At 42.5% G+C, this 24,370-nt stretch overlaps 1 protein-coding gene across 3 annotated transcripts in view; it reads right to left on the reverse strand.

Annotated features, from left to right (window-relative positions):
- RC3H1 (ring finger and CCCH-type domains 1) overlaps positions 1 to 24,370 on the reverse strand; it is a 256,670-nt gene that overhangs the window by 89,672 nt on the left and 142,628 nt on the right. For 2 of the 3 annotated variants that reach the window (XM_029617715.1, XM_029617714.1), the window contains exons 7-9: positions 17,484 to 17,616; positions 17,165 to 17,283; positions 1,822 to 1,934 (exon numbers count right to left, since the gene is read on the reverse strand). In XM_029617715.1, coding sequence (XP_029473575.1) covers positions 1,822 to 1,934; positions 17,165 to 17,283; positions 17,484 to 17,616 — 365 coding nt within the window. The remainder of the gene's footprint in view (positions 1 to 1,821; positions 1,935 to 17,164; positions 17,284 to 17,483; positions 17,617 to 24,370) is intronic. The other variant, XM_029617716.1, reaches the window with a different exon arrangement.

Raw genomic sequence — 24,370 nt, forward strand, 5'->3', positions numbered from 1 at the left:
TTTTAATACCATCTTTATACAGATTCCTAGATTTACCTCTTTAAATCTGAAATTTCATCAGAAATCTAGTCCCAGATTTCAGCCTGCTTGTCAGATATTGCTGCCTACAGGGCCCCACTGCCATCTTAAACTCAACATGGCCAAGACAGAACTCCTTAACTTTCTCCCCAAGCCCACTTCCTCCTTTCTCTATTCTGTGGATAATACTGTAATCCTCCCCGTCACCTCAGCCTGTAACCTTGGCGTCATCTTAGGCTCCTCTCTCTCTACATATATCCAACATGCTACTAAAATGTGCTATTTCTTTCCCTATATCACCACCAATATATATCCCTTCCTTTATGAACACACTATCACAGAACCCTTATCCACTCTCATCGCCTCCTGCTTAGACTATTGCAACCTGCTCTTCACAGATTTTCCAGTCTTCTCTCTCCAGTACAACATATCCCAAATTCAGCCATGCATGTAGTGTCTTTCACCAAAGTCACTACATCCATATAACCCCTCAGATCACTATATTGACTCCCTATCTGTTCCCACATACAGTTGAAGCTCCTCTAACTCACCTGCAAGAGCCTTCACATTGCAGCTCCTAATTACCTCTTCCTCCTCATCAGGAAAGTCACTGTCTATGCCCTTCTTTACTGCCAATTCCTAACTTTGTGCTGTCCACCTGGCTGCACCATATGCTTGGAACAGACTTCCTGAGATGATGCATCATGCTTTCTCTCTTGCCTTATTTAAATCCAGTCTAAAATCCCAGCTTTTTGAGACTGCTTTTAAACCTTAACCCCAATCGTCATGCTTATAGCCTCAATTTTAACCACTGTCTTAATAAATAAAATTCCCCAAGTCTCTCTTGCCCTGTGTTTGTCTTGATCAGACTGTAAGCTCCAGTGAGCAGGGACTGTCTCATGTACAGTGCTGCATATGTCGAGTAATGCTATAGAGGTGTGCAATCCAGAAACTGTGTTGAAAATCCTCAGACAAGGGCCATGCACCAGGGATCCTTCTGTAACCTGCAACCATAAGTCTTAAATATGGACACTAGGTTTTATCACTGTGTATTGACTGGGACTCCTTGCTGCCTAGGGGTTATGAATACTGCTTCCATGACATCTCCAGCCAATATGGGGAGAAGGATTCTATCTTAATAATCAAAACTTTCGCTTCCACATGGCAGTGCATATTTCTCTTCCACATGGCACTGACATTGAGCCACCAGGTTGCCTGCCTAGATTTATTCTTTAAAAAGGTTTCTGTTCGGGTAGGTTTCATGGTTTATAGATCCATGGCCTCACATGGACTTTTACCTTCAAATACTAAAGTCAATCAATAGTTAAGTTCAGAATAGTGATTTCCTTCTTATAGGTCTTGGTTAAGTGAAGGGATATCAACCTGTGCTCTTCTCCTTTGTATATCAACAGCAGCAATCAACACTGAATACTCCACCACCTCAAATTTTTCTTACATTTGAAAACATGTCACTAAGAAAGCTAGTTAGGACAGCTGCTGAAAAACTTGAAATCGTCGCCACTACAAGCAGACTGGGAAGACATTTCTTATTTTTCTTCCTTTAAACATTTTTTATTAGGAAATTATGGATGTTACTTATGAAAATCACTTATGAATTAAAAAATATGAGCAAGAATACTTACTAAAAGTTAATTGGTTGTAACATAGTACATTATAGACCTCATTCTCTAGTTCAGAATGACCAGTCTCAATTTATATACTATAAAAGACCACTACCCTCTTTCCCAACTCCTGCCTTTTCTTAATATTCTCTTCAGCTTAAATATATATATTGTTACTTACTTTTCTAACTCCTCCTGTGAGTGTGCGAACGTGCAGCTGGCCCCACGGGGGCACCCTCCTCTCTGCTTCATATCTCGGCACATGTACGTCTTATACTTGCTGTGCTGAGGCGGCTGAAAGACAGGCAAAAAGTATTAAAATCTTAACTGTAAAAGGCTGCAGGCTTACTCTCTGAATCTGGAGGTAAATCATTTTATTGCAGTGCAGGAGATGAGATGTCTTGCTCGTCTCCTTGGCCACAAAAAGTGCTGCATACTAGTAGTCTGTGAGGGAGATGAGGATTGGCATATGAATCATGGGTAGAAGGCTGAAAGTCTACAGAACTGCACCTCCGGCCTCCAACCATTTCACAGTACAGCTGGGATTTGCCGCTAATGGTGCTGAAGTTAACAGATGTGGCAGTTGTGGATAAAAAGGACTGTTGTGCAGTAACCAGCTGACAGACAGATAATGCAGAAAAAGCAAGTTTGCTTACCATAAACTGGGTTTTCCAGATAGGATGACTTAGCCATGCTGTCTGGGACATCCTCTGAGCGGCTCGGGGGTGGAGCTTCTCTCAAAGACTACAAAGCTTGGCTTTGTGCTCGAGCACGGCTCTTTTCATGCAATTAGTCCTTCTCCTCAGTTGATAAGATAGTCAGTGAAGTGCAGGGAAGGTAAAGGCTGTCCAGAGGGAAGGTAAAGGCTGTCCAGAGAGAAGGGCTGGTTCGCATGGCTAATTCATCCTGCTATCTACGGAAAACACCGTTTATGGTAAGCAAACTTGCTTCTTTCCCCATCTATAAGCAGGTTGAATTAGCCATGTTGTCTGGGAGTCCCCAGCTTAGGATTGCGTTCATGCACACCCTGTTCTCATACCGAAAAAAAGATGATACAGTCTCAAGTTGCAGTATTATTTACTGTATGAGCAACCCGCAAGTTCAGAGGACAGCCTAGAGTTGCGGTGGTATGGTTTAACACTGCCGATCCCAATGTGGCATCTGAAGCCTCTTGTTGGTCGAGATAGTAGTGAGATGTGAAGGTATGGATGGACGACCATATAGCCGCTTTGCAAATGTCCAAAGGCACCTGGTAGAGATGTGCAACAGAAGCTGAAGCAGCCCTAACCTGGTGTGCTTTAACTGAGGATGTGAGCTTGGAAGAATGCATCGAGTAACAGAACCGAATGCATTGAATTATCCAATTAGCTAAAGTTCTCTTTGCTACTGGTAATCAAGGCGCATTTGGATTAAACAAAACAAAAAGCTGGGAGCCTGAGTAGCAGTATAAGTTCTCTTTTTGTAATAGGCTAAGGCCCTCTTACAGTCTAAGTATGAAGCAATCGTTCTCAGTCATTATGCGGCTTTGGAAAAAAGGTAGGTAATGTGATTGTTTGGTTCAGATGAAAGGCTGAGACAACTTTTGGGAAGGATGGATGTGTCCGTAGGGTGACTTTATCATGGTAAAATTGCAAGTATGGGGGACAGTGAGCTTGGAGCTCACCGACTCGTCTTGCTGAAGTCACTGTGACAAAGAAAACTACTTTTCAAGTTACATATTTCATAGAGACAGCGTCCACTTGAAAAGGTCAGCATGTGCCTTTCCAATACTATGTTTATAGCCCAAGGGATTGGAAGTTTGGAGACTTGTGGTCGAAGTCGCAGAATCCTTTTCATAAACCGTGATACCTATGGATGGTTTGAAATGGGGAATCCACCCTCAAGGGAATGATATACAGCTATCGCACTTAAGTTTACACGGACAGATATTGCCAGTCCTGTTGTGACTAGCATATGAAGATACTCTAACAGCATTTCAGGGGGACAGGAGGATGGGTCTATATCCCTTGTCTTGCACCAAAGAAGGTAATGTTGCCACACTTAAATGCATAGCTCTTCCTTGTTGATGGTTTCCTGGCAGAAACAAGAATATCTTGGATCTCTGACTGTAATTGGAGGTGGCTTAAGACTTTCAATCTTCATATCATCAGCTGTAGGGAGGAATGCATGGGGTGCAGTAGCCCCCCCCCCCCTTCTGTGTCAGCAGTTGTGCACCGTTCCCCAAAGAAATTGGAGGATGGATGGAAAGTTTCACTAGAAAGGCGTACCAAGGCTGTCTGGGCCAGGCTGGAGTGATGAGGATGATATCCACTTCGTCTGTGATGCATTTCTAAACTGTCCAACCTATTAGTGGTATCGGTGGATATGTGTAGAATAGGTCCCCCACCCAGGGAATGAGGAACACATCCTGTGCAAAACTTCCCGGTTTGGATAGACAAAGCAAAACCTTTGCAGCTTTCTGTTGATGCCTGTCATAAAGAGGTCCCTGCATGGGGGGGTCCTATGCCGCAAAAAGGCCGTTTGCCACCTTCTGATCCAAAGGCCATTGATGGAAGTGAAAGATCCTGCTGAGCCTGTCGGCTTCCATATTCGCCACTCCAGGAAAGTAGGCTGCCTGCAACATTATTGAATGTGCTTCTGCCCATTCCAAAATCTGGACTGCCTCCCTGCACAGTATTTATGTAAAACATGGCTACTTGGTTGTCTGTGTATATCACACTCTTTCCCTGAAGCTGATGCGCAAACATCATCACCCTCAACTCCAGGTCGATCCAAAAGATTTTCTCCACCAAAGACCTCAATCCTGAGTTTCCAGATGTCACAGATGAACGGCCCAACCCTTTGTTGATGCATCTGTGGTTAGAATGAGCTGATGCATGGGGTTGTAGAATGGAGCTCCCATCCCTAAGACCAACGGGGATAGCCACCATGCTATGTATCTTCATAGTCTGAGTCACAACCACCTTTTAGGACCCCATTGCAGGTGCTGCATATGAAGGAGAGTGTATGGGACGACGTAAATTGCAGCTGCCATATGTCCCAACAGGGCGAGAACCTGATGTGCTGAGGGATGTGGCTGTTGCTTTTAATTGCAGAGCTAGCGTGCAAAATGTTTGGGCTCTTTCGGTAAGAAGAAACGCCTTGCACAGAGCTGTATTTATCTTTGCACCTATGAATTGCAACACCTGTGTTGGTTGAAAATTGGACTTCTCGCAGTTTATTATTAAGTCCAGGTTCTCCAGGCAGACGACTGTTTCGACTAAGTGCATTTGGATAGTTGCAGATTGTGGAGAGACTAGAAGCCAATCGTCCAGATACAGAAACACCCTTATTCCCTTTCTTCTTAAATGGGCCATTGCTACAGCTAGACATTTCATAAAGACACTCAGGGCAGAAGATAGGCCAAATGCAAGGACCATGTACTAGTAATGCAGAGTGTTGACCTGAAAACACAGGTAGTGCCAAGGAAAACCAGTGGGAGTAAGCTTCTTTGAGATCCGGTGAACACATTCAATCTTTGGGCTTGAGAAACGGTAGGTTGGACTTAGATGTCATCTTGAATTTCTCCTTCTGAGGGAACACAAACCCAGAATTGGACAGAGACCCCTGCTGCACTAGCACCGAGGCAATATTTGAATTGCTTGTTGGTGAAGCAAAGAGTGCACTTCCTGCTGCAACAGCATATTCTGTACATGATCCCAAAACGAAGGACCAAGGTGCGGGAGTGGAGGGTTCCTCTTGAAATTTAGCTTGTAACCATTGCAAACTAGCAAACTATACTCAATATCCAACAATCCAATGTGATGGATTTCCAGCAATGGTAGAAATACGTTATTCTGCCTCCCACTGTTAAAGGCAGCTGTGGCTGAACCTAGTTTAAAAGTTCTGCTGTGCCTTCTGGCTGGGCCTTTCTTGTTGCCTTTGTGGACATTGGCCTCGAGTGGCTTCAGGGTTGGGACTACTGTTCTTTTTTACTCAACGCACAATTAAACTCTGGAATTTGTTGCCAGAGGATGTGGTTAGTGCAGTTAGTATAGCTGTGTTTAAAAAAGGATTGGATAAGTTCTTGGAGGTGAAGTCCATTACCTGCTATTAAGTTCATTTAGAGAATAGACACTGCCATTAGCAATGGTAACATGGAATAGACTTAGTTTTTGGGTACTTGCCAGGTTCTTATGGCCTGGATTGGCCACTGTTGGAAAACAGGATGCTGGGCTTGATGGACCCTTGGTCTGAACCAGTATGGCATTTTCTTATGTTCTTATGTTGTATAGGGGATTGGTATGGTGGTGGTCTGTAGGACGTATCTGCCCTGTATGAATGCCGCTGGTAGTATGGCTTCTTGTAATGGGGATCTCTCTTTGTGGAAGATTTTTGCTCTGAGAGGGAAGCAAGAGATAAGACCACCACATTTTGTTCCTTCAGTTATGAGACAGTCTACTAAAGCTCGTTCCCAAACAAGCTGTCCCCTTTACAGTGGTAAGTTCCCCAATTTTCAAGGACATCTTCTCGTATAGGGCTGACACGGAGCCAGGCTACACTGCAGGCCGTTATAGAAGTAGGTGATGTGTGAGTGGAAGTCTCAAAGGCTTCGTAAATCGTTCTGAGCAGATGAGGTAGGTCCTCTTCTATATCTGCTAAAGATTGAGGAATAGCGTGATCTTCCGCTGCAGCTGAAATGTGCAGTTTGAGGGTTTGTAGTCACTCGAATAAGTACTGAATGTTGTAAAACTGGTGTTGCTGAATTTTTGCATTAAGCATCGCTGCTTGAAAGATTTTGCATCCAAATTTGTCAAGGTACTTGTCCTTGCCTGAAGGTGTGTTGACATGCAGCAGAGACTTCCTAGATTTTTTCAACAAACATAGAAGCATGAGGAAGTTGTACCTTACAATGAGATGACTTCCTCATGTGGAACTTCAGGTCTGTCTTGTGAGAGACCGACTGACCTAAAAATGGTGACACCCAAGATTTGTCCATCACCGCATCCAGAACCAAGTGCAATGGCAACTCGATAGGCTCTGATGGGACATAAAACATTTTCAATGTTCCCATAACCTCAGTCCTGAGATCTAAATTTCTTCATTTCCACTTTCAGTACAGAGACCACTTTCTCAGAATGTTAGGTCTTCTGGGAGCGATGAAGACTGGTGGGTCTCCTGGGTGATCAGATGGAATTTCTGTTGATGTGCCTGGAGAAGTCTGAGGAGAATCTTGCGATTCCATATCCGGTTTTGGTGAGAATCTAGTGTTCAGCTGTTCCCTTTAGTTATTTGGACTAATATCTTCCTGATTTGGAGAAGGATTCCATAGCGGGGAGAACCTTTCCTCTGACAGACTAAGCAGATGCTGCGGATGGCGGTCCTCTTCCAATGATGCACAGAATGTTTGCAGGATAGCTATCTAGGTCGTGGCCTGAGAATCCACATCTCCCTGCCGTAGAGTGTCTCTTATTCTATGGGGTAGCGTATGTCTCCTTAGATGGACATACATGTGTTGTATTTTTCCCCACTTGTTTTCTTTGCTGGCTCTAGAGCTACAAGTAAAATGGAGGAATCTGGTCCCTCTGTGGTGCTCAGATGGGGGTCTTTGTGGGATATTTTATGCCTCTTTATTAGAGATTTTTGTAACTGAGGCAACTGCCTCTTCCTCCTTGACACAGAAAACATATCAATAAATCCTCTGAGATGTGGAGGATCTGCCAGAAAGTGATTCCATGGGGGAGGATATTACCTTTTCTACATCTGAGGCATTCGAACCGAAGAGTTCTTCAGGCAGGAACACAATTTGTGGATCCCATTCTTTTAGATGTTTTGAGGATGTTTTTGGAAAATCCTGAGTCTGAACAGTTGAGTGACAACCTGATCACTCTGTGGCCTCCCTTGAGTCTACCTTTATTTGGGCCGCATCAAATGCGTCAGATTGCTGCTGCTCATGCATGGTGTGTCGAGCGCTGTTTATGCGTTGCAGGCGTCCCAAGACTTTTTTCATGAGACACCTGCGACAAGATGCCTGGTGTTGGCTTCATGGGTCATGGTGTGTTGTGTGTGGTATGTGCTTGGCACAACAGACTTTCTGTGATCTGCATCATGCTTCGGATGCGTCGTGCACAGAGACATCTCCTGACTCTTGACGCTCTCTTCTTGGACAATAACATTATTTCCATCGACGCCTTAACTGTTTTGTGTGTTTTGTTTTTTTTAAGGGCCTGGGGTACATCGAGCACTATGGGAGCTTTTCTCATCTGGCTCTGCTTACCACGACTCTGCAAAGAGTGCATCGGGTCTATTGACAATGCGTTTTTTTCCTGGATGAAGTGGTGCGTTTTAGGCTCTGGCGATGAGTGGGATGAATGATGCTCCAACGAAGAGGTGTAAGATCCCATAGATGTGCCGTCGCCCTCCCTTAACTTGGCAATTTTTGCTGTGCACTGCCATTGGGCCCTTGGAGACATCCTGCTGCAGTCGCAGCACGTCAACTGGTCTTGGTCAGGCCCTAGGCACAAGTAGCAATAATTATGTCCATCTGTGACAGACAGACAATCATCACACTGGCAGTATTTAAAGCCAGGAGTTGTAAGTGCTATACTAGCACTGAAAATTGAGGTTGTGGGTTCATGCAAGGTGAAGAAAAAAAATAATTTTATCGAGGGGGAAGTGAGAGAAGTGCTTCTGTGCATCCGATGAGCTGCACAGAAAAAAAAAAAAACAAAAAACAACTGAGGGCTAATTGTGTGGGAACAGCTGTGCAGGACCACAGAGCAAAGTTCTGTATTCTTTGAGAGAAGCTCCGACCCCAAGCCACCCAGAGCATATCCCAGACAACATGTTCGCGACATCTTGAAATGATATAAAATAACATGAGGAATTTAAATGTGAGAATTGTAAATTTTCCTAAGGTGGCTGGGGAAGTTCCTTTCATTTCTTTAAAAAGATTCTTTATAGGAGGCATTTTGTTTTCCTGATACAGAAATTCCCTTCATTAATACATGTTTCTTTATAACAAAAAGAGCCTCTGTTCCTGTGGTTTCAATATCCGCCAACCTTACAAGTTTTCTTGAGAATTCCACTTTAGAAGTCTTACAGGCCGATACAGTACAGTGCGCTCCACCGGAGGGCACTGTTAACCCGCGATTGGACGCGCGTTTGACGCGCTAGCTTTACCCCTTATTCAGTAAGGGGTAATAGCACGTCAAAAACGCGCGTCCAACCCCCCCGAACCTAATAGTGCCCGCAACATGCAAATGCACGTTGATGGCCCTATTAGGTATTCCCGCGCGATTCAGAAAGCAAATGTGCAGCCAAGCTGCACATTTTACTTTCAGAAATTAGCGCCTACCCAAAGGTAGGCGTTAATTTCTCCGGGCACCGGGAAAGTGCACAGAAAAGCTGTAAAAACGGCTTTTCTATGCCCCCTCCGACTTGTTATCATGGCGATATTAAGTTGGAGGTCCCGAAAGTTAAAAAAAAGTTTTAAAAAAAAAAGTGAAATCGGCCCGCGGCTTGAAAACCGGACGCTCAATTTTGCCGGCGTCCTGTTTCCGAACCCGTGGCTGTCAGCGGGTTTGAGAACAGACGCCGGCAAAATTGAGCGTCAGCTGTCAAACCCGCTGACAGCCGCCGCTCCTGTCCAAAAAGAGGCGCTAGGGACGCGCTAGTGTCCCTAGTGCCTTTTTGCCGCGGGCCATTATTTGAATACAGAATTGCGTGCACAGGAGAGTGGGCCTGTTTGCCCGCTCTCCCGCAACTTTTACTGTATCGGCCCGTTAGAAAGAAATACTTTAATAGTATCTTTTATTACAACTTTGGATATAAATAAATTAATGAAACCCTATTTTAAAAAATTTCCTATATTATTTCATGGTCAGAATGTTAAAATATATCCTGACTTGGCTCCAATTACCCATACTAGAAGATGTGAATTTCTGGTATTTAGGCATAGAGTCACTGCGTTAGGATTTTCTTTTTTGCTAAGATACCCATGTTGGTGTGCAGTAAAGAGAGGGGAAGAAACTTTTGGTTTTTTCCCAGCCAAATCATTTGCATCAGTTTGTGGCAACTCGGGAACCTGTAACTTCATCCCCTTTGCTTTCTAATGAATAAGGCTAAATAATGTGTTATACCAGCTGTAATACTGTGTTAATGCCCTATTCGGGGTAACAAAATGGATTAGACGCTGAAAGATAGTCCAATTTTGAGCTTTATTTGAATGGAGACGTGATCTTTATATATATGCCCAACTCAAGCCGAGTTTCGCCCCACTTAGGGGCTGCCTCAGGGGCTAAAACACGAACAAAAAATTATTTACTAAATATTACAGGACATACAACAAAAACTTTAAAATCAAAATTGCATATCGAAAGGTAACAAATATATTCTGTTAACATATCAAAAACACTTATAATGATTTAACACACGACAGAGCAGAATAAACCAGGGGACAAAAGACACAGTAACAACATATGAATTTACCTGTAGAAAGTTAATTTGAATGGGTATTAGTAAGCACTCAGGACATTATTTCACAGTTTCTCTGGTGGTCTGTTGGATACTGCATAAAATATTATTAAAATCAACACCAACTAGAAATATATCACTATTTAAAAATTAAAAGAATAAGACTACTGAACTAAATAAAAATTAAAACAATTTAGAAAACAAAAAATAATAAAATAAAATAATTAATTGAACTATTGAGACATACAGGTTAACCTGGCCATAGTGCTGTGGTGGTACATCTTAAAAAATATGTAAAAAGTAACGACTTATAAAAATCAACAATAACGCTGCACTGGAAAATATTAAAAAATTAAAAAGCCCACACTCCATATCGCTTAGAAATCTAAATTAGAACAAAAAGTAAAAAATGGAATAAGCACCTATTTGTTTGAAACTCACTGCACGACAAAAAATGAAAAAGCTCCTTTTGTGGTAACAATGTAACTAGTACACAAACCTATTCTATCGATGCAGGAACTTATGATAGAGCAAAGAAAACTCTGGACGGTCTCGCTTTTGATTTATTTTTAGCGGCAGAGCAGGGGCACAATCCCGACAACAAAAGTTAAATTGAGTAAACAGTGAGTCTGAGTTAAATACCCGGACATACATAATTCGTGCAAAAGATGTTATATCAATGCTCCTCTTAACTTACTTTTCTGTTCGGACTGTAATTGCAAATAAAAATCTACTTATAAGAAGGGAGCAAACTGCACTCAGCAAATAGTATACAGTCCCGAAAAGAGTGCAAGAAGCAATATAGGTCCAATACTTTCTCATCCAAAATGTATTTATTTTAATTTTTTTAAAAGTTCAAGAAGGCCACTCCAATTATCAAAACATATACAAGTGATAGACTGCTTCAGGGTCCCCCGACACGGACCCCGTGTTTCGCCCGAAGGCTGCGTCGGGAGGGACAGTCTGTGAAGTTAACGAAAGCTACAAAAGACAACAATACGTCAGTATTAAGAAAGGACCAAATTAAGGGTACAGAGTATATCTAAAAGCGCCGAAACACATACCTTAAAGACAGCTGAGGAATTCATACAGCTTAAACGGCAGGGAGGGCGGGCGGTCAGACTAAACACAGCGTTTTTAAAAGGAAGTTTTGGCGCGTTTCAAAACCGCGCCAAAACTTCCTTTTTAAAAACGCTGTGTTTAGTCTGACCGCCCGCCCTCCCTGCCGTTTAAGCTGTATGAATTCCTCAGCTGTCTTTAAGGTATGTGTTTCGGCGCTTTTAGATATACTCTGTACCCTTAATTTGGTCCTTTCTTAATACTGACGTATTGTTGTCTTTTGTAGCTTTCGTTAACTTCACAGACTGTCCCTCCCGACGCAGCCTTCGGGCGAAACACGGGGTCCGTGTCGGGGGACCCTGAAGCAGTCTATCACTTGTATATGTTTTGATAATTGGAGTGGCCTTCTTGAACTTTTAAAAAATTAAAATAAATACATTTTGGATGAGAAAGTATTGGACCTATATTGCTTCTTGCACTCTTTTCGGGACTGTATACTAAATAAAAATCTACACAATAATGCTGCACTGGAAAATATTAGAAAAATGTTTTTTAAAAAAGCCCACACACCATAATCGCTTAGAGATCGAAATTAAAACAAAAAGTTAAAGTTAAAAATGGAACCAGCATCCTTCAATAAATAAAAGTCTCTATTTATTTGAAACTCACTGCACGGACTGAAATGAAAAAGCTCCGTATTATAGTGACAATATAACTTATGCAGAAACCTGTTCTGCCGATGCAGGAACTTATTATGGACCAAAGAGAACTCTTGACGGTCCCGCTTTTGATTTATTTTTAGTGGCAGAGCAGGGACACGATCCAGACATCGAAAGTTAAATTGAGCAAGCAGTGAGTCTGAGTTATATACTCGGACCTACATAATTCGTGCAAAATAAATTATATAAATACTCCTCTTAACTTACTTTTCTGTGGGGACTCTAAAAACGTATCATCTCAGCTCGACAAGCAACATTGCCTGTGAGGTCCCAGGTAGGGAATTTAAAAGTATTAAAAACCGCGTGAAAAACCGCTGTCAGTCAAAAAAAGGGGCATGGCTAAAAGGTAACCCGTATGTAAAAGATATATCATGTTAAACACCAGCGATGTTTAATTAAAGGAAGAAGTGCTGTTTATATAAAAGATATAAATTGAGACTTATTTATTGAAGGATGCTGGTTCCATTTTTAACTTTAACTTTTTGTTTTAATTTCGATCTCTAAGTGATATGGTGTGTGGGCTTTTTTTTTTTTTTTTTTTTAAACATTTTTCTAATATTTTCCAGTGCAGCATTATTGTGTTGACTTTTATTTGCAATTACAGTCCGAACAAAAAAGTAAGTTAAGAGGAGCATTGATATAACAGCTTTTGCACGAATTATGTATGTCCGTGTATTTAAACTCAGACTCACTGTTTACTCAATTTAACTTTTGATGTCAGGATTGTGCCCCTGCTCTGCCGCTAAAAGTAAATCAAAAGCGAGACCGTCCAGAGTTTTCTTTGCTCTATCATAAGTTCCTGCATCGATAGAATAGGTTTGTGCACTAGTTACATTGTTACCACAAAAGGAGCTTTTTCATTTTAGGTCGTGCAGTTTCAAACAAATAGGTACGTATTCCATTTTTTACTTTTTGTTCTAATTTCGATTTCTAAGCGATATGGAGTGTGAGCTTTTTAATTTTTTAATATTTTCCAGTGTAGCGTTATTGTGTTGATTTTTATAAGTCGTTACTTTTTACACATTTTTTAAGATGTACCGCCACAGCACTATGGCCAGGTTAACCTGTATGTCTCAATAGTTCAATTAATTATTTTATTATTTTTTTGTTTTCTAAATTGTTTTAATTTTTATTTAGTTCTGTAGTCTTTTATTCTTTTAATTTTTAAATAGTAATATATTTCTAGTTAGTGTTGATCTTAATAATATTTTATGCATTATCCAACAGACCACCAGAGAAACTGTGAAATAATATCCTGAGTGTTTACTCATACCCATTCAAATTAACTTTCTACAGGTAAATTCATATGTTGTTACTGTGTCTTTTGTCCCCTGGTTTATTCTGCTCTGTAATGTGTTAAATCATAAGTGTTTTTGATAGGTTAACAGAATATATTTGTTACCTTTCGATATGCAATTTTGATTTTAAAGTTTATTTGTTGTATGTCCTGTAATGTTTAGTAAATAATTTTTTGTTTATGTGTTTTAGCCCCTGAGGCAGCCCCTAAGTGGGCGAAACTCAGCCTGAGTTGGGCATATATATAAAGATCACGTCTCCATTCAAATAAAGCTCAAAATTGGACTATCTTTCGGCGTCTAATCCATTTTGTTACCCTGACTGCTTTCTTAGACAGCCTACCCTCCTGTTTCATTAATGCCCTATTCTACATTTATTTTTCTGGTAATAATCTCCTTATATTTCTGTCCTCTTATTCTCATTCTCCAAATGATTAAAATTATGAATATACAAACTGAGAATTTCTATATTAAAAGAAATTTTCTCTCTGTTAATGTGAATTTCCTTTTCTATGAAGAAAATGTAATTGCATTTCAATGAATTAAATTGAGTGGAATTAACATGTTTGTACATTCAAAAAACAAATTATAAAAAAAAAAATTCCTAACATTCTATCTACTTTCAACATAAAAACTGCCATACTGGGTCAGACCAAGGATTCATTAAGCCCAGCATTATGTTTCCAACACTGGCCAATCCAGCTCACAAATACCTCTAATGTGCCGCTGCACACAGAGCTGAGGATTTCAACAATTTGCCCACAGTGACACAAAGATCCCTTTCCTGGGTTTATTTTTCTCTATTTGCATCACTTTGCACTTGCTACATTAAATTTCATCTACCATTTGGTTGCCCCATTTTCTAGTTAGGCAATATTCCACTGCAGTTCCTTACAAGCTGCTTGTGTTTTAACTACTTTGAATATTTTGTGACATTTGCAAATTTGATCCCCTTGCTCATTACTCCATTTCCCAGATCATCAATAAATAAGTTAAACACAGATCCCAGTACAGATCTCTAGGGCACGCCATCATTTACCTCTTTCCATTGGGAAAACTAATCATTCAGACCCATTCTGTTTCCTATCTTTTAAACAGTTACCTATCCATAAAATCTCACCTCCTATACCATGATTTTTTAGTTTTCTGAGAAGTCTTTTGTGAGGAACTTTAGATGTTTCTGAAAATCCAAATATACTATGTCACCTAATTCATCTTGAAGACTCCCATCTCGACTTCCAACACCTTCAAATAATTTTTCTAAATTCAAAGATGAAAAGAAAAGTCCTCTGAATGCTAATGGTCGAATTTTAATTCCCCTGCCTGCGTAAAAAACGGGGGTTACGAGCGTGGCTGGGCCTTGCACGCACTGCGTGCATTTTCAAAGGGGCCCAGCCACACGTGTAATTTCCATTATGCGTAGAAGTGCCAGGCCAAAGGAAAGGGGCGGTCTGGGGGGGCGGGGCTGGAGGGGGCCGGTACAGCGGCCATTTGACACTGTACCGGGGAAGGGACTGCCAGCTCGCACAAGTTGCTACTGCTCCAATGGAGTAGTAAGCGACAAAATAAAAAAAATAAAAAGGTAGGGTAAAGGGTTTAGGGGTGGGAAGGACAGGGGAAGAGGGAATATGGACAGGGAAGTTCCCTCCCAGTCTGTTCCTTAATTGGAGCAGACTGGGAGGGAACTGGGAGAGGCCTGTTCTTGTCATCATGCGTAATTTTGTAAAATTAGGCACTCCTGCACGCACTACCCTCACATGAGTGGCCCCCGGATTTTATAACATAATCGGCGCGCACATGCACCTTTAAAAATCTACCCTTAAGTCCCAGCACTGAAACATTGGGATCAGTGCCAAAACACTTGATGCTGGGGCATAAGTCTCAAAAGACCAGTTCACTCAATGCTGCATCTGGAACAGACAGGTGTTGTAAGACAGTTTCAAGGATTCTCCTGTCTAGTTCTCTCAAACACTATTGAGGCCAAATATGGAGTGGCCTCAGGATGCGAGGTCCTCCTAAATAAACAGAGTAGAAGCACTGAGGGCAATAGTCTAGCACAGAGCTTTCCAAACTTTTCATGTTGGTGACACACTTTTTAGACAAACATAATTTCACGACACGGTAATTCAGTCTACTAGTAAACCAGAGGTTAAAGGTTAAACGAACGAAACATATTTCGACAATTTATGTATGTTTCCTTAAATATATACATAAATAAAATGTTTCACGACACAACCTATCTCATGAAAACCTTAAATTTATATTAAAAATATATATTCCAAGATTCATGTTATTGTTATAATTTATGAGAAACAATAATAAAACAAATTGTCTGTCCCCCACACACTCATCTCTCTCCTCCCCCCAGCACATGTCTGGCCCCCACACACTCATATCTCTCCCCCTCAAGCACATGTCTGTCCCCCCAGCACGTTTGCCCCCCACTCACTCATCTCTCTCCCCCCCAGCACATGTCTGGCCCCCACACTCATGTACCTCGTCTTTTTGATTGTTGCCAGTTAAGTGCTTCACTCCCTTCCATGATCACCAGACACTGCTGCTTGCAGTCAGTACTCCTCATGGCCAGGCCTCATCGGCAGCAGCAGCCAATGCAAGGATGGCTGGGCTCGTTCCACCCACCATGCCCCCCAAAAAAACGCGATTGACAGCAAAAATCACCCAATAATAAGCAACCCATAAACTGAAAAAAAAAAAGTGAATCTCTAGAAAAAAAAGCGCCCAAACTCGCATCAGAGTTGACCGGGTTTGCGCGACACACCTGCACACTGCAGGCGACACACTAACGTGTCCCGACACACAGTTTGGAAAGCTCTGGTCTAGCAAGATGAGCTCATTTCCTGAGATAGCCATTTGGGAAGGTGCATTGCAGTTGTTTCCCTAGTCTTATATTTCTGCCCTAAAAGCAGTTGAGGCCTATGCTTGATGCAGAATCTCCTCAGTTCTGAATGGGAAAGCTCCCTGCTCCTGGACCTAACCTTTGAAACTGATGCCAAGAATGAGTGCCTCCCCCTAGATGCCAATGCACTACCAGCGGTCAGAGCAGCTCCATGGTCTTTTTATATTGATGCCTTCAGTGCCAGGAATCTGACTTTAGCTTGGAGGTGATGATGTCCTGAAGTTTAAATCCTTGACAATTAATGGCCCTCAGTGGCATCTTTGAGTAGATGCCTGAACAAGGGACATCATGCTCTAGCCCCACACAATGGATGCAGACTTCTTGAAGGTTGGTTATGAATCTCTTGAAGTCACCCAAGGAGCAGCTGTTGAAGCCTTTAGCCTTTTCTAGGACGTAGTGAGGAAAATAGTCAATTCAAAATCAAAATACAAAATGGTCTAGCCAGAGCAGGGATCACAGTGAAGAAAGACTCAAGACTTAAAAATGACCAAAAGCGCTATCTAAAAATATTACTGGGGGTAAAGGAGGAAAAAAAAAAAATCAGACTGAGGGAGCAAGCCACAAAAACTGTGTTTAAATCCTGCTGTGAAAGAGGACACAACCAGCTTCTACTTAAGACTAAAATTTCTTGAAGGGCTCTGCAAGGTGACGTGTGCAAGAAATTCCAAGCATGCTGGAAAACCTTTTCCAGAACTGTCTCCAAGACCATTCATGTCGGTGCCAAATAATGTTACTCAGTATATGGAGAATATATCATATGTGCCCTCACAAAACTGATTAGATCCTGCAGTGAATGAAGTCAGTGCAGGAAGTACCAATAATATTTGGAAAGCAATAAGGAGTGGAGACTTCAGAAGGGACAACAAAGGGAATCAAATGAGAGCCACCAAAAGAAGATATGAATATACATGGATGCTAATCACTACTAGAATACCATTTCACTTGCAATTGCAGTCATATTTAATACAGAAATAAACAGATGAAGATACCTACTCCTTAGGATAAGATGCCCTTTCCCGACAATTACAATATTTAATGCTCCTAAACAAAGGTGAACTGCAACAAAGCTTTGGTTCATACCTGCTGCTGATCCGTTCCCTTTTTGCTGTGGTTCTGAATGTAATCTACTAGTCCATGAACCACAGTCTTCACAGCTACCAGTCCGTTATCTAACTGCTCCCATGTTGGGGGTGGGGCATCTACATACAAGAAGTAGAGAACATTTTATTAAAAATTATCCTTTTAGAAACTAGTCACAGAAGCCAAACCAAGAAAATAACTTAAAAAATCTGGTGAATCATTATGCAAGTGCAGCTCTATACTTACCATTCCCTTAAAATAAACAGGTTGACTACACCACATTCATCTACCCACTCATTTCACTACATGCATGTTTTACCTGGGCTGGGGTCAATGTTGGCCAACAGCTCTAAATGTGGCCGCAATCTGTTCAGATTGGCTGGATCGCCTGTCCTCTGCAGAGCAATAGTCAGTTCCTGGACACTCTGTGCGAATGAGGCCGGTGTCTGCAACTTAAAATATTTTATTGTAATAATTAACTTTATACAAACAAAAGCCAGCCCTTTAAATAAAATGGGTGGAAACGACACTGCATTCCTCTCATGTAATTACACTTATCAGAAATACTCTAATAATTACATATCCAAGTGTCTAACCAAGATTGAAAAATGAATTTTAGTTTCTACATTTGTGGTAGATTCAAGCTGCACAAAACAAAAATGTATAATATGAAACGTTCACACATACCCAATATGATGTTAATCACACTTCTTAATACTAAGCCATTCATTTGCTCTCATCTGTGTATGATTAACCTGCAAGTTGCTGTATGTAAGGATAGCAACAGATAAATTGCAAATGGAACTGCTGTTAGGTTAAAGAGATACGTTGAATTACCACTTACATATGGTGCCACTCATGCTTTTTAGGGTATAAATAATATATCTGCAATCTCTCATAACTTAAGCACCTATAAGTTCAATATATTCAGTATTTAAGTTCTTTTGAAAAGGAAATTCTTATTTGAAAATAATTTTCCACTCATAAACTACTGAACAACATATTGCCATCTAAATGCATTAGAGAACTCTGGGTACAGAATAAAACCTTCATACAATCAGGGCTGCCCCTAGGTTAGGGAAAAAGTCAGTGTGACAACCCCAGGCCCTACACTGACATCTGGACACACCATTCTCCCACTACTCATGCAGAACTCTGTAGTCTTGAAGAATCTACTGGCTCCACACAGTTCAAACCACAAAATATTTGGCATGGTAACAAGCAGTTAAAGGAAAGCTGGAGGCTCTAATGCAGGTTAGAAGGGACATTGACAAAAGAAACTATCAGCCCCACATAGGCAGATTTCCAGTGAGCACTGCATCGCAAATAGGGAAAGCCTTATATACAACAATGAATCAGTTCCATAAGCAGATTGTCTGAATGAGCTTTACATCTTACACGCAGCAGCAAATCAAGATGCCTGTTCAAAGAGCATATTCAATGGATGGCAAGAAAAAGATCTTATCTAATAATTTCCTTTTCTTAAGTCTAGCTAGACCAGTCTAGACAACTTAGGTTATGCCACCCAATCAGCAGATGGCAACAGAGACTAACAGGTTTGCTGACATCACCACTTAAAGGCTCCCATACTGACCACAGCCTGCCAATACTCTATGTAACAAGCTAAGATAAATATTTTAACACGCTAAACTGTGCATCATTTCCCAAACAAAACCCAGAGGGCTTCCAAGGGAGAAAAATAGAAACAAGAAATGGAACAGAATCTGCATTCCTTGATATGGTTTATTGCCTTAACATCCAGCATGCCAAGTAGCGCACATAAGCAGTTATTCTGAAAATAAAGCAGAGTTGCTTACCTGTAACAAGTGTTCTCCCAGATCAGCAGGATGTAGTCCTCACATGTGGGTGACGTCAATGGACGGAGCCCAATCACGGAAAACCTTTCTGTCAAAGCTTCTAGAACTTTTGACTGGCACACTGAGCATGCCATAATCCCTGTAGCCACAGGGGTCTCCCTTCAGTCTCATTTGTAGCAAAAGGTGAGAGCAAAAAAATAAAATAATAAAACATTTCAGACCCAACTCCACAGGGTGGCAGGTGGATTTCGTGAAGACTTACATCCTGCTGTCCTGGGAGAACACCTGTTACAGGTAAGCAACTCTGCTTTCTCCCAGGACAAGCAGGATGGTAGTCCTCACATGTGGGTGATTAGCAAGCTACAGGCTGACTCATATTTAACTTGGACCAACAGCGTACAACTTGTGCAACAGGCACAAGTGGTGTACTGTTGGTAAAAATGAGGCAGCCTGAAAATCACAGCAGATTGGATGTGGAAGGAGTTGGGATTATACTGGAAACAAGTTCTTCAAGACGGATTGGCCAAAGGCAGAGCTTGGCGTCCTTCCTTGTCCAGGCAATAATGTGCTGCAAATGTGTAAAGAGAGCTCTATGTTGCAGCTTTACAGATCTCAGCAATAGGTTCTGAACGATGGTATGCTACTGAGGTTGCCTTGGCTCTCACTGAGTGTGCCTTCACTCGTCCCTGGAGAGGAAGGTATGTTTTGTCATAGGAGAATTCGATACAGTCTGCTAAACAATTGGAAGAGTTTGTTTGCACACTGCAACCCCTGGTTTGTTTTTATTGAAAGAAACAAAAAGTTGGGTGGATTTCCTATGGACTGTAGTGCGGTCTAGGTAAAATGCAAGTGCACGTTTACAGTGCAAAGTGTGTAAAACCCTCTCGCCCTGGTGAAAGTGGGGCCTTGGGAAAAATGTGGGCAAAACTATAGACTGATTCAAGTGGAAGTCAGAAACCACCTTGGGAAGGAATTTAGGGTGAGTACAGAGGACAACTCGGTCATGTAGGAACCTTGTATAGGGTGAGTATGTGACAAGTGCTTGTAACTCAATCTTTCGAGCAGATATAATGGCTACTAGGAAGAGGACTTTCCATGTAAGAAATTTAACATCGCAGGAATGCAAAGGCTCAAACAGGGAGCACATGAGCCTTGTCAAGGCTTGTCAAGGCCAATACGGGGCTATGAGTATCATTGACCCTTTATCCTGTTGTAGCTTCACTAGAGTTTTGGCTAAAAGTGGCATCATGGGATACGCGTATAGGAGGCCTGTGTTCCAGGGGCGAGCGAAGGCATCCATGGTTAACTTGTTTTGTTGCCTGTGCAGGGAGTAGAATCTGCCCACTTTGTGATTCAGTTCAGATGCAAAGAGGTCTATTGTTGGTTGACCCCAGCGTTGGAAGATTCTGGTCGTTACCACAGGACCCAGAGACCACGCGTGGGGATGGAACTGTCAACTGAGGTAATCTGCTACCACGTTATATATGCCTGCCAGATAAGTGGCCCGGAGATACATGGAGTGTGCAAGGGCACAGGCCCAGATTTGCGCGGCTTCTTGGCAGAGGAGATAAGAGCCTGTGCCGCCCTGCTTGTTCAAGTACCACATTGCAACTGTGTTGTGTGAAAGACATCCTTAAACGCGTATAGAACATAACATAGCTCGAAGCTCTAGGAAGTAGATTTGAAAAGTTGCTTCGAGCCGTGTCCAAGTACCTTGAGTTTGAAGATTGTTCACATGAGCTCCCCAACCCAAGTTGGATGCGTCTGTGGTTAAAGTTACTTGCGGAACTGGTTGCTGGAAGGGTAGATGTGTTAGCAAGTTGGCTTTGTTTGTCCACAGAGAAGCGATAAACGTAACTGGTGGGTTACTTGAATCTGGGATGAAAGTGGTTGACTGGCTTGGAGCCACTGAGATTTCAAAATCCATTGAGTTATTCTCATGGCCAGCCTGGTCATAGGAGTGACATGGACCGTGGAAGCCATGTGGCCCAACAACGTTAGAAATTGATGGGCTGAGGCTGTTACTTTTGTGTGCAGAGATGAAGCTAGCTTCGACAGTGTGACTGCACGGTAGTTGGGCAAGAAGGCCTTTGCGACTGTGAGCTCCTTGCTTGGATTGGCTCGTGATGAGCCAGTTGTCCAGGTAAGGACAGACATTTTATTTATTTATTTTATTTATTTAAATGATTTTATATACCGACAGTCGTTTGCACATTGTGTCGGTTTACAAGTAACTTACAACCAAAATATATATAGGCATTGCCTTTACAAAGAACAGTATGCAAGATAAACGCAATAACAGAGCAAATAACTAGATAAATTGGGGGAGGAGGGTGAAACAAAGACAGAAGGGAAAAATTATGTACAGGGTTTAGAGGAACATTTGTTATGTACATTGGTTATATACAAAGTTGTATAAGCGCGAAAACATCAGTGGTTGAAGTGAGGTTATATGCGAGGTTATACAACATAACATTCTTTATATACAAAAGGTTAAGTGATACATTTGTAGTTCCTTATTTATTTTTTTTGGGTGGAGGGGAGACAAAGGGGGAGTAGGGTTAGAGGGGGTTGGTGTTAGATGTGGGTCCTGAGCGGGGGGTGTTGGTAAGTGATGATGATTGGGGGTATGCTTGGAGGAAGAGCCAGGTTTTGAGTTTCTTTTTGAAAGTGGGTGTGGAGGTTTCGGTGAGTAGGTCAAGAGGCATAGAGTTCCAAAGGGTGGGGCCTGCGAGGGAAAGGGCTCTGTATGCTTTTCTTGCATAGATGGTCCGTAGCCACTGCTAGGCACTTTGTAAATACATGGGGTGCCGAAGCAAGTCCGAAAGACAGAACCCGGTACTGAAAATGATGTCCCACTAGGAAACGCAGGTACTTGTGGTGATGTGGGAATATTGGAATGTGAGCATAAGCGTCCTGAAGATCCAGAGAACAGAGCCAATCTCCTTTTTGCAGAAGGGGAAGCATGGTGCCTAAGGACACCATCCTGAATTTTTCTTTTCATAGAAATTTGTTGAGATTGCGGAGGCCGCCTGATTTCTTTGGAATGAGAAAATAGCGGGAGTAGAACCCTCTGCCCTGTTGTGCCCGGATAACAGGTTCCACAGCCCTGGCGCCCAGAAGGGTGGACAGTTTTGACTCTAGAAGAGTTGTGTGATCTTTTTGCATCCACAATGAATTGGGTGGTGAGTCTGGGGGACCATGAGGATGTTTTGATGGTATCCCTGGGTTATGATGGATATAACCCATTGGTCTGTGGTAATGCTAAGCCAGTTGTTTATGAAGTGATGAATTTGACCTCCTACTGGCAAATCTGGATCTGGATTTGTGGAGTGGCTGCTGTTCTCTGGATACTTCTCAAAATCCAGAGGCTTGGCCTGTTTGTGGTGGTGGTTGAGGCCTGGATGTTTTGGGCTGTCGAGGATATGCTCTCTGAGACGGCCTAGTTCGCCTCACACGAGATGCAGGTGGGTAATAAAATGGTTCTCTAGGGTCCCTTCTAGTGGATCTTCTTGCAGAAGAAGGGGCCTCGGTAGTAACTGTGGATAACTGCCACAGGATCTCATTATGGTCTTTTAGTTGAGCCACTGCGTCTTGTATTTTTTCTCCGAATAGGTTTTCACCGGTAAATGGCAAATCAGCAAGTTTGTCTTGTACTTCAGGTCTCAAGTCAGATGTTTTTAGCCAGGCCCCCCTCCTGGCGCTAATTCCCGTTGCAGATATGCGAGAAGCTGTTTCAAAGTCGTAAGCAGCACGGACCTCATGTTTCCCAGCCTCAAGGCCTTTCTGTAGTATGGCGTTGAGACTATCTTACTGTTGTTGGGGAAGAGAGTCGGCTATTCCCTGAACCTGCTTCCAGAGATTCCTTTGATACTGTGTCATGTAAAGTTGGTAAGCAGCTATTCATGACACTAGCATAGAACCCTGAAATATCTTGCGTCCCAAGATATCAAGGAATTTTTGGTCTTTGCCAGGAGGTGTTGAAGAGTGTGGTCACAGTCTTCTGGCCTTCTTTTGCGCGGACTCAACTACCACTGACTGATGGGGATAGTTGTGATTTTTGGAATCCAGGAATATGTTGGACCAGATAAGTTGCATCTGTCCTCTTATTCACTGGCTGGACAGCAAAAGGATCCTCCCAGAGACGATGCTGGAGATCCACTAGCACTTCATGTACAGGGATAGACTTGACTTCTTTTGGGGCATCAACTAATTGGAGAACTTCCAATGTTCTATTGCATGTGTCCTCCTCTGTAATCAGATCAAAGGGAATTGTCAATGACATCTCCCTAACAAAATTGGCAAAGGAAAGATCTTCTAGGGGAGATTTTCTCTTTCTTCTGAAGGAGATGGTTCTGATAGGATGTCCTCCGTGGGTGTGTCTGTGTCAACATCTTCCCATGTGTCAGAAAAGGTCTCTAGCTGAGATCCTGAAGGAGGGAAGAAGGTTGTACTGTAGGACATGTTGGCACCGATGGATCCTTCGATGGCCTCAATGGAAGATGCCAAGGCACCTTCCATTGAGGCCACCAATGTGGGTTTTGGCAGCACCGACGGAATCGAGGGAAAGCAGAGTTGCTTACCTGTAACAGGTGTTCTCCCAGGACAGCAGAATGTAGTCCTCACATATGGGTGACATCACTGGACTGAGCCCTATCACGGAAAACTTTGACTGGCACACTGAGCATGCCCAGCATGCCATGATCCCTGTGTCCACAGTGGTCTCCCTTCAGTCTCGTTTGTAGCAAAAACGTGCGAACAAAAAATAAAACAAGACATAAGCGGACCCAACTCCGCGGGGAGGCGGGTGGATTTCATGAGGACTACACCCTGCTGTCCTGGGAGAATACCTGTTACAGGTAAGCAACTCTGCTTTCCCTCAATTCCTTCGGTGCTGCCAAAACCCACATTGGTGCCACCGCATCTTCCATCGAGGCCATCGAAGGCTTTCTCCCTGGACAAGCAGGATGGTAGTCCTCATAGATGGGTGATTAGCAATCTACAGGCTGACTCATATTACAACAGGCCAACAGCAGACAACTCACGCAGCAGGCACAATAAGTGGGGCGCTATTGGCAATGATGAGGCAGCCTGAAATCACAGCAGGTGGTTGTGGAAAGAGTTGGGGGATTATACTGGAACAAAGTTTTGCAAGACAGAATAGCCAAAGGCAGAGTCTTGATGGACTTCCTTAGCTAAGCGGTAGAGGGCTGCGAATGTGTGAAGAGAGCTCCATGTCACAGCCTAGCAGATGTCGACAATTGGTACTGCACGATAGTGTGCTACCAATGTTGCCATGGCCCTTACAAAATATTCCTGCACTCACCCCTGGAGAGGAAGGCCTGCTTTCTCATAGCAGAATTTGATACAGTCTGCTAACTAGTTGGAG

The sequence above is a fragment of the Rhinatrema bivittatum genome, chromosome 10, assembly GCF_901001135.1.
Source record: "Rhinatrema bivittatum chromosome 10, aRhiBiv1.1, whole genome shotgun sequence".
NCBI classification, from domain to species: Eukaryota; Metazoa; Chordata; class Amphibia; order Gymnophiona; family Rhinatrematidae; genus Rhinatrema; species Rhinatrema bivittatum.